Source organism: Ochotona princeps, chromosome 19 (genome assembly GCF_030435755.1).
Source record: "Ochotona princeps isolate mOchPri1 chromosome 19, mOchPri1.hap1, whole genome shotgun sequence".
NCBI lineage: Eukaryota > Metazoa > Chordata > Mammalia > Lagomorpha > Ochotonidae > Ochotona > Ochotona princeps.
The window spans coordinates 26,379,733-26,390,740 of NC_080850.1; the positions used below are offsets into that span (position 1 = coordinate 26,379,733).

Here is an 11,008-nt window from a genome sequence, read left to right on the forward strand (position 1 = left end):
TCACCAGGGCGCCCGCGCGGCGCGCTACGATGCCGAACTGCACCACGGACTTTGTAGTTCAACCTCCCGAAGTGCACCATGGACTTTGTAGTTTAACCTGCCGAACTGCAACATGGACTTTGTAGTTTAGCGTTTCCCGTGACGTCACGTCCGGCGTCACCAAAAGCGGGCCTAAAGAGGCGACTTCCGGTAATCCGGCGTTTTGTGGGATTTGTAGTAAACAGATGGTTGCTGGACGTCGGCTTTTGCGGTGTGGGCACTACAGTTCCCGGCGGGCCGTGGGAGTCACCCGGCTGTAGTTTTCTGGGAGCTTGGGGTTGCGTCTTGGTGTGAAGCGTGTGCTTTAGTGTGGTGGGGAGCTTGGCTTTCTCCAGACGGTGACGAGAGGGTGAGGAGAGGGTGTAGCCGATCCTCGGAGGGGCTCGCTCTGGTGGACTTGCTGTTGGCTGGGCGGCGCCATGGCGGTGAGTTTGGGCGGGAAAAAGCCGTTCTGGGCAGGGCCCCCTAGCAGCTGTCCATGTGGTAGCTATTGTCCATGTGGGAGAAGCCCTTTTCCAAAGTGGAAGCCTCCCTTCCGCCCTGCCTCACGGAAGGCATGGCTGCTTGGAGAAGCTAGCTCGTGAGGCGTCTCTGACTTTACAGACTGCCGAGCTGTTCCGGAGCCCTTGCATTGGGTCCTCTTCCGCTCACACGGCGCACTGAGTGTGTGGCTTACGTCCCTAGATAACATGGAAAACCATGTCAGGCGCCATGAAAGCCATGGGAAAAATGGAGCAGGAGGAGGCTGGGGAGTGCAGGGTGGGAGAACAGTGGCCATGTGGTCCAGCGAGGCGTGACCAAGAAGGAGGCAGGAAGGAGGTCCGGGAGTGAGCCGGCCTGGCTGTGGGCAAAGGGATTTGCAGCAGGGTGAGGGTGGGAGGCAGGAGGGCACGAGCGGTGTGTGCGTGGCTGGCCGAGCCGTCCTACCATCTCCACTGGTAGGAACACAAGCAGAAACACAAGGAAACAAGAACGGAAAAACAGGATTATTGAGGTCCCTGTGAGGACTTGCCTTTAGCTGTGGGAGCGGTGGGGTGGGGTAGGTGAGGGCCAGACCCTAGTCACTTAGAAATGTTCCCCCTGCTGTTGAAAGCAGACAGGTCAGCGAGGGGTCTGAGGAGGCAGCTGGGCGCAGGCCGGGAAGAACGGGAAGATTCTGAGAACGTAGAGAAGTCTTGGGTTCTGGACATAGAGTGAAAGGGCGGCCAGTAAGATTTGGTGATGCTGAGGGCTTGAAACACTGTGGAAAGAACAAGGTTTGATTGTGGTGTGGCTGATGGGAGGTTCTTTATCTGGAAGTGCCATGTCTGAAATGCTTATTAGGTGTTTAACGCGGAGTGCGGAATAAGTATTTAGGATACAGGAGGGCTGCATGATGTTTATGATACTGAAGAGAGTGAGAGGCAGTGGATTGAATGAGGTCAGTAAGGTATATATCGGGCATGTGTAGGAGGTGCAAGATCCAGAAAGTGAGAGGAGAAGTGTTAAGCAAAGGCGGCCAGGCAGGAAGAATAGTGAGATAGGAAGTAATCAGAGCAGGTGGTATTCTGGAAACCAGGTTAAGAAAATACTTCAGGGGTTCTTGGATTTATAAACAAGGAGGTCATTTGAAGACTTTGCTGAGGAGCAGGGGGCAGAAGTAAAAATGTAAGAATGGCTTTAAGAATGGGAAAAGAGGCTGGTGTTGTTGCACAGTAGGGTACATTGCTGCTTGTCACGCCAGCATCCTTTGTCTACCCTGGCCCCTTTGCTTCTCATCCAGCTCCCTGTTAAGGAGCTTAGAAAGCAGCAGAAGATGGTCCTAGAACTTGGGCCGCTGCCACACATGTAGGTGCACAAAACTTAGGCCTGGCCCAAGCCCAGCTGTTTTGTCTATTTGGAGGATGAATCAGTATATGGAAGATCTCTGCTTCCCTTCCCATAACTCTTCCTTTTAAATAAAAATAATAAAAAAAAGACACACGTATCCACTGGCCACTGTATTGGGAAGAATGCGTGTTAAGGTTTGAGAGGCATTGGTGTAGGAGGAGTGGCTAATTGGACTTCAGAAGTTAGCCGTAGTGCTTGTGGTCATGAATTGAAGTTGGTTTCCTTTGACAGGGTGTGGTGTTTTTCTCCTGCCGCTTGCAGGTGCCTGGGTGAAGTGGCAGAGGAGGTGGCTAGGAGGGTTGGAGTCGTTCCAGGGAACAGTGATGAGGTAACGATGGTTGGGAACAGGGGAGATGTGAAGACGTGGACAAGGTGGGCATGGTGACTCAGGTTTAGTGAAAAGGGTCAAGATCAAAAGGTAGTAACAGGGTTGAAGAATTAATGGACCTGGAATTTTTTTTTCCTGAGGTTTATTCATTTTATTTGAAAGAGTTACGGAGAAGAACAGACAGAGATTTCCCCCCCTTTGTTCCACTCCTCAAATGGCTGCAATGGCTAGAGCTAAGCTGGTCTGAAGCTGGGAGCCAGGAGCTTCTTCTGGGGCTCCCATGTGGGTGCAGGGGCCCAAGGCCTTGAGCCCCGTTTGCTGCTTTCCCAGGCCATCAGCAGATTGCAAGTGGAGCAGCTGCAACTTGAAAAGGTGCCCATATGGAATGCTGGTGTCACAGGTGGAGGATTAACGTGCTACACTACCTTGCTAGTTCCTAGAGTTAAAAATTTTTTAAAATTTATTTATATGGGGCCCGGCGGCGTGGCCTAGCGGCTAAAGTCCTCGCCTTGAACGCCCCGGGATCCCATATGGGTGCCGGTTCTAGTCCTGGCAGCTCCACTTCCCATCCAGCTCCCTGCTGTGGCCTGGGAAAGCAGTCGAGGACGGCCCAAAGCTTTGGGACCCTGCACCCATGTGGGAGACCTGGAAGAGGTTCCAGGTTCCCGGCTTCGGATCGGCGCGCACCGGCCGTTGTGCTCACTTGGGGAGTGAATCATCGGATGGAAGATCTTCCTCTCTGTCTCTCCTCCTCTGTGTATATCTGGCTGTAATAAACTGAATAAATCTTTAAAAAAAATTATTTATATGAAAAGCTGAGTTCAAGGGAGAGAGCGAAAATCTTGCATCTTCTGGTTCGCTTGCCAGATGGCCTCAGAAGCAAGAGCCAGGCGGAAGCTAGGAGGCTCGTGAGTCTCCTGTTGTGGGTGGCAGGGCCCTAAGGACTTGGGCTGTCTGCTGCTTCCCCAAGCCCATTAGCTGGGATGCCTCCATTGTAGGTAGTGGCTGAACTCACTATCACAACATGCCAGCCCATGGAGTTGGAATTCTTGACGGATCATCTTTGTGTTGAAACTTTGGAAATGATTACTATTTGGCTATTGGAAATTGGCAAAATAATGAGAGTGTGTAAGTTAGAGATTGATCCGATTCCCACTAGGGGAATTTGATCCTACAAGGTTAAGGATACTTTGTTTTTCCCCCAAGATTAATTAATTTGAAAAGCTGAGTTAGGGTGGCAGTTCCCTTCCATCCATCGGTTCACTTCCCTAAAATGGCCACCATAGCTGGGGCTGGTCCAGGGAGGGGAGGGAGTCCAGGACTCCACCTGTGTCTCTGACGCATGGCATGGGCCCCAGTCCTTGAGCCGTCCTGTGCTGCCTTCTCTGGCCACTTAGGGATCTCAGTGTATGGGACCTGCAATTTGGGATGCTGATGTCGAAAGCGGCGGCTGATCGTGCTGCCCTCCGGTGAAGTGTAACAGTACACACCAGATTCGTTTAGCACCTTGCGGTTTACCAGAGGCTGCTCAGCGTGTGGGAAGTAGACTGGGGCAGTTGAGAGAGTGCTGAACTGCTAGAGACAGAAAACTCAGGTGGAACTGGGGCAGGATTCTACAGCTTGCAGGTTGGAGAGCCGGGATCTGGCACAATCCCGAGGAAGCAGAAATAGGTGAACGGACGAGGGTTTCTGTCCAGCTGTGCCATTTATTGCCTCATTCTCTGCGCTGAGAAATGCTCCTTACTGCCCTCCCCACTTGTTAGGGTTGTTGTTAAAATCAAGTAATTTAAGGCTGATTCAAGTATTTTATTTTATTTTTTTAAAAGATTTATTTATTTTTATTGCGAAGTCAGATATACAGAGAGGAGGAGAGACAGAGAGGAAGATCTTCCGTCCGATGATTCACTCCCCAAGTGAGCACAACGGCCAGTGCTGTGCTGATCCGAAGCCAGGAGCCAGGAACTTCCTCCAGGTCTCCCACGCGTGGATGCAGGATCCCAATGCATTGGGCCATCCTCGACTGCTTTCCCAGGCCACAAGCAGGGAGCTGGATGGGAAGTGTAGGTGCCGGGAATAGAACTGGCGCCCATATGGGATCCCGGGGCGTTCAAGGCGAGGACTTTAGCCGCTAGGCCACGCCGCCGGGCCTGATTCAAGTGTTTTAGTGACCATGTAGTGCCATGAATGCACAAAAAGGCTTGTTACCTTGTTCAGTGGTTCCATCCTGGAGTGATTTCGCCTGCCAGGAGACAGCTGACAGTGTCACGGGACACTTGATTGTCACTGCTGAGCTGTGCTGGAAACCACAGATGCACAAGTCTGCCACTGAAGACAAAGAGTTGTTTGTCCCCGAACGACACAATGCCGAAGTTTAGGAACTCTCATCTAGTTAAGTAACCTTTTATTGCCAGGGGAGAAACTAAGACCAGATTAATCAGGTGATTTGTTCAAACTGTAGAACAAGTTAGTGCTGGCACCCAGTGTCAGCTGGTGTTATATTTTCCTTCCTTCCAGGTTTTGAAGAACAGGTTTCTCTGAGAAACAAAACACCAGAGGATTTGTTACTTAGCATGCTCAGAACAATGAAAACAAACACGTACTTCTGAGTAATTTGTGAAGACTACTACTCATTAAAGTGATGATGTCATTTTGAAACAAAAAATATCTGTCATGTAACTTCTGAGTTAATAGCATTGTCCTTGGTGCTGAGGTGACTAGACAAGATATAAAAATTCCTTATGCCATGAATTTACAAGCCAGTGGATACCAGGATAAAGTCCTAGGAATCATTTAGTTGCTTATGACCAGGTCAACTCAAGTTCGTAATGACACAGTGAGATTTCATATGACTCGTGACCCTGCGTGGGAGGTGCAGCTTCAGGAATCTTGTGATGTATTTGCCTTTGTAGATCTTTCTCCAAAAATATTAAAAAGTACATTCATATTGGGATGAATATATTACTGATTTCATAACTAATTTTTTCTGATTAAAAAAAATACATGTTCTAAAGATTTATTTACTTGAAAGGCAGAATTACAAAAATAGAGGGAGGCAGACTTTCCCTCTGCTGGTTCATGCCCCAGAAGCTGCAGTGACTATGGGTTGGCCACACAGAAGCGAGACAGTTGGTCTCCCATGGGTCAGGATCCCTAGGACTTGGGGCATCTGGTGTCCCATATTGGCACTGGTCAGTGTCCCTGCTGCTTCATTTCCTATTCAGCTTCCCTTGCTTACGGGGTGGGAAAGCAGCGGAGGCTGGCTGGAGTAAGGTGGATCCCTACACCCTCGTGGGAGACCCAGAAGAAGCTCCTGGCTGCTGGCTTTGGATCAGCTCAGCTTCGACCGTTGAGCCATTTGGGGAGTGAACCAGTGGATGGACGATCTCTGTTTCCTTCTCTCTGTAACTTTGGCTTTCAAATAAAGTAAGTCTTTTTAGCAGGAAACTGGATTGGAAATGGAGCAGCCGGGACTTAACTGGCACCCATATGGGATGTGGGTGTACAGGCAGAGGATTAGCTTCCTATGCCACGACGCCAGACCCCGTCCTATACTTTTCTAAGCATGCTTAGACTTTTTAAAAATTATTGCTTTTTAATATATTTTTTTAAATTGGAAAGTCAATATACAGAGAGTAGAGACAGAGAAAGATCTTCCGTCCATTGATTCACTCCCCAAGTGCCTGCAATGAATGGAGCTGCACTGATCTGAAACCAGGAGCCAGGAGCCTTTTCTGGGTTTCACACGTGGGTAAAGGATCTTGAGACTTTGGGCCATCCTCTACTGCTTTCCCAGGCCACAAGAAACGGGGAGCTGGAAGGGAAACAGGGCTGTTGGGACACGAACTGATACCCATATGGGATCCCGGAGCTTGCAAGGCGAGGGCTTTTAGCCTCTAGGCTACCGTGTCAGGCCCTCATACTTAGATTTTAAATAGGAATGTTTGGTAACAGTGTCACATTTTATTATCTAATCTTATAGGGTATTTCAAAGGTTTTTACGTATTTAGTAATTCTTTATTCCTTTGAGATATAAGTGCGTAGTTATTTATAGATTTTTGATAGATTTTTATTCATTTTGCTTGTGTCTTCTAGGAGAGAAAAGGCACAGCCAAAGTGGACTTCCTGAAGAAGATTGAGAGAGAAATCCAGCAGAGATGGGAGACTGAGAAGGTGTTTGAGGTCAGTGCGTGTGACGCAGAGCAGCAGACCAGGTGAGCGTGTGTGGGAAGCTCGGCGTGGAGTCCCCGTGAAGGAATCCCTCGGCCTCGCGGGCAGGACGGCCCCGTGGGCCAGAAGGCACAAGCATGGACGCCGCAGGCTGCACGTCTGCTCTCTCTGGATTAGTCTTCAACTTCTTTTTTTCCTGGATGAAAGTTACTCTAGTGTTTTTTTGTTTTCTGATAGGGAGATTATTTTAAAATGTTGTCTTTGCTGACTGATTAAAGAAAGTTAATCTATTAGAGTCTGAGTATACTGACAATTATTTTCAAAAATGCGAAATACATTTTTAAAAATTCTGTGATTATTTACACTTCCCAGAGCTTACCAGCTTTTTAAATTATTTTTTTACTTTTACTTATTTTTTAAAGATTTATTTATTTTTGTTGGAAAGTCCTATATAAAGAGGAAGAGAGACAGAGAGGAACATCTTCACCTGCTGAGTCACTCTCCAAGTGACCGCAACAGCCAGAGCTATGCTGATCCGAAGCCAGGAGCCAGGAGCATCTTACGCATCTGCAGGTGCAGTGTCCCAAGGACTTGGGCCATGCTCTACTGCTTTACATCCTGCAGGGAGGGAGCTGCTGGAAGTGGAGAAGCCAGAACTTGAACCAGTGCTCGTATGGGGTGCCAGTGTTGCAGGTGGAAATTTAGCCTGATACACCACTGTGCTGACTCAGCTTTTCAGATTTTTATTTTTATGATTTTGTTTGATTATCTGAAAGGCAGAGTTATAGCAGGACAGAGGGAGAGACAGAGTTCCATCTGCTGGTTTACTCCCCAGATGGTTACAGCAGTTGGGCCAGTCCAAAGCCAGGAGCTTCTTATAGGTCTCCCATGTGGGGGCCTAGGTACTTGGACCGTTTCCTTAGTTTCCCCAAAGCATTGGCAGGGAGCTGGTTGAGAAGTGGATCAGCAGGGACTTAACAGGTGTCCATATGGGATTCCAGCACTGCAGTCTGTTGCTTTACCTGCAGGCCTTGCCATAGCATTGCCCCCAAAATACAAATTATGAAAAATTTCTATATTTGAGACTCTTATTTCAGAAATGATGTGCTGGGCCTGGTGCTATAGCCTAGTGACTAAAGTGCTTGCACATGCTGGGATCCCATATGGGCAACAGTTCTAATCCTGGCAGTCCCATCCAGCTCCCTGCTTGTGGTCTGGGAAAGCAGTTGAGGACGATCCAAAGCCTTGGGACCTTGTACCTTTGTGGGAGACTTGGAAGAGGCTCCTGGCTCCTGGTTTGGAGATTGGCTCAACTCCAGCTGAATCAGCAGAGGGAGTGAATCAGCAGACAGAAGACCTTCCTTTCTCCTCCTCTCTGTATCTGACTTTGCAATAAAAATAAATGAAAAAATAAATGGCTGTAGCTGAGCTGATCTGGAGCTAGGAGCCTCCTCCAAGTCGGCCACGTGGGTCCAGGGTCCTGGCCTGTTGGGGTGACCTCCAATAAGCCTCATTAGGCACGTCCCCAGTCACAGGTTTTGCGTGTGTTGTGGCCTAGCTCGGTTGATCCCACACCCCATCCCACCCTGCTGCACAGCCCTTGGGTACTGTGACTGTGGCTTGGGTTAGCCTGGGCCACCTGAGGCCCAGCCCACACCCCATCCAGCTCTAGTGCCCATCCCATGGGTACTGTGGCTTGGCTAAGCCTGTGCACTCCCAGACCCAATGGGTGCTTACATGCATATTCTCGTTTAATCTATTTAACATTCCTTTCAGGTTAACATGTTTTTTTTACTCTTATTTTCTGGATGTAAGTTGCTCTCATTGACAGAGCTGCTAAGTAAGTAGTTCATGATTGAATGAGTAGGAATTGACAGGGTTTGGCCTTTTTTTAGGACGTTCTGTTTCTACAATCCTTGTTTTTGCTAAACTGCACTCTACTAGAATATATATATTCCCTGTTATTTGTTTTAAGAGTGGAATTTTTAACTTATTTATTTAAAAAAGCAAGGAAACAGACAGCAGTCTCCAGTTACGGATTATCCCTCATATGCATGCGGTAGTTGGGACTGGGCTAGGCTGAAGCCAGGAGTTAGGACCTCCCTCTGAGTTTGGAACTCCTGGGTTTCTCATGTGAGTGGCAGGAACTCAGGTGCTCGGGCCATCATCCATAGGTTTCTAGGTGCATTAGCAGGGCGCTCCATCAGAAGTTGGGTAGCTGGGCTTTGAACTGGCACTGTTGTATGGGGTGTAAGTGTTCCAGGCAGCATCTTAGTGTACTGTGCCACAGCATCCATCCAAGGATGTTTATTAATAACCATCAATGGATGTCTTATTGTTTTTAAATCAAAAATAAGTTTCAGAGGCCTGCATTGTGGCATAATTTGTAAAGTTGTTGCCTATGGTAGCGACTTTCCATACAGGTATCGTTCTGTGTGGGCACCAGTAACGACCTGACTGCTCCAGTGGTTCCCCACATGTGGGAAATCATGAAGAAGCTCCAGGCTCCTGGCTTTGGGCTGGCTTAACCTTGACCATTGCATCCTTTGAGGAGTGAACCAGCAGTTTTAAGATCTTTCCTGTCTTTCTATGACACTTTTTTTCGAAAATAATTTTATGGACCCAGTGCGATGGCTCAGTGGCTAAAGTTCTCGCCATGCAAGCACCAGGATCCCATATAGATGCTGATTCATGTTGCAGTTGCTCCAGCCAGCTTCCTGCTTAAGGCCTGGGAAATCAACAGAGGATGATCCAAAGCCTTGAGACCCTGCACCCACATGGGAGACCCCGAGGGGTCTGCTAGCTCCTGGCTTCAAATCAGCTCAGGCCATTGTGGCCACTTGAGGAGTGAACCAGTGGATGGAAGATCTTTCTGTCTCTTCTTCTCTTTGTAAATCTTATCTGCTTTACCAATAAAAATAAATAAATCTTTCAAAAAATTTTTTGAAGTAAAATCCAGTTTCGAAGAAATTTAAATTTCTGTTTTTATAAGTTTGCTTTTCAATGTCTTTTAAAAATAAAAATTTAAGCAGGTTAATTTCTGCTAAACATTTTGTCCACCCTTTGTAAAAGGAGCTTAACATTTTCCTGTTTTTGTTTTTCTTTTCATGTGATTGTTGCAGCCGGGGCAAGTACTTTGTAACATTTCCATATCCGTATATGAATGGGCGTCTTCATTTGGGACACACGTTTTCTTTATCCAAATGTGAGGTAAAGCTTCCTCTATTTTTAATGTGATGGGATTTATTTTTAAGAGAGGGCCTTCTTAGAGCTTATTTCCTATTAGAGGAACTTGGGATTCTATTTAAGCATGATTTTTGTACTTAGCTCTTCTTTGTACTTAACTTCCATGTACCGTGTGTACTGGCTTGTGGAGGTCTGGTGTGTGCGCATGTTCAACAGTAATTCCTAGGTTGGTTAAAAGACAGAAGGACAGCATGGTGGAGTGTTAGAATGAGTGTAACGCCAGCTGCTTTTCCAAAGGGAGATGTTTATGGTAAAGTTAAGTTAGTATTCTTCGTAAAGAGACAGTGATTTTGACTGTTAATTTTGTCTTTTTGTAGTTTGCAGTTGGATACCAGAGACTGAAAGGCAAGACTTGCCTGTTTCCCTTTGGCTTGCACTGCACGGGGATGCCTATAAAGGTAAGGCTGGCCATGGGACGCGTTTCTGCTGCTTTCACCTTACAGCACAGTCTGGTTCAGAGCTTACATGGGGTTTTCAGATATTGCTATACAAAGATGTTTTTGTGAAATGAGTTAAATGTATTATGGTGAAGATTAACTAAACAGCATTAGCAGTGTATGAGTAGGAGTTACACACGGAGGTCTAAGTGATTTCCAGAAAATTTTGATGTTTTCAATGACTTTATATACTTGTGTGTTGAAATTGGGTAATCAGTGATTTGTGCATTTATGCAGTGTTTGCATAAAGTGATAAATGGCTAAGTGGTATTTTGATCGGTTGTGCAAATATCTTCATTTGTCGCCAATTTATGTTACAGGTAATTCTCACTGTGGAGTGAGTTAGAGAACAGGATTGTGAAGATTCCCTAAATGCAATAGAATTAGAAATTAAACTCTCATTTCTTTTATTCTCTAACCTTTTATTTTGTAAACTGTTTATTATTAATTTTGGCAGTTACAAGGCAAGGATTTAGCCACCAGGCTATCGCACCAGGCCCCCTACTGTTTATTATTAATTAAGAAATTTTTAGACTTATTTATTGGAAAGACAGATTTACAGAGAGAAGGAGAGAAAGAGAAGATCTTCCATCTACTGGCTTACTCCCCAAATGGTTGCATTGCCAAAGCTGAGCTGATCTGAACCCTGAAGCCAGGAGCCAGGAGTTTCCTCCGTGTTTCCACACACATGTAGGATCCCAAGGTTTTGGGTGATCCTCCACTTTCCCAGGCCATAAGCAGGGAGCTGGATGGGAAGTGGAGCAGCCAGGACACAAACCTGGCCTGTGTGGGATGCCAGGGCTGCAGGGCTGAGGATTAGTCAGTTGCACCATCATTCTGGTCCTGAAAACTGTTTATTAAAAAAGCAAACATTCATGATTGTGAGGTGTTACCGTCTGCCGTGTCTGCTACAGTTCTTTGT

At 46.9% G+C, this 11,008-nt stretch overlaps 1 protein-coding gene across 1 annotated transcript in view; it reads left to right on the forward strand.

Annotated features, from left to right (window-relative positions):
- The first annotated feature begins 379 nt into the window (after window positions 1–379).
- The window catches only part of LARS1 (leucyl-tRNA synthetase 1), a 52,966-nt gene continuing 42,337 nt past the window's right edge, over window positions 380–11,008 (forward strand). The window contains exons 1-4 of the mRNA XM_004586522.3: window positions 380–464; window positions 6,329–6,447; window positions 9,526–9,613; window positions 9,967–10,047. Of these exons, the coding sequence (XP_004586579.3) occupies window positions 459–464; window positions 6,329–6,447; window positions 9,526–9,613; window positions 9,967–10,047 (294 nt within the window). The 5' untranslated portion in view covers window positions 380–458. The remainder of the gene's footprint in view (window positions 465–6,328; window positions 6,448–9,525; window positions 9,614–9,966; window positions 10,048–11,008) is intronic.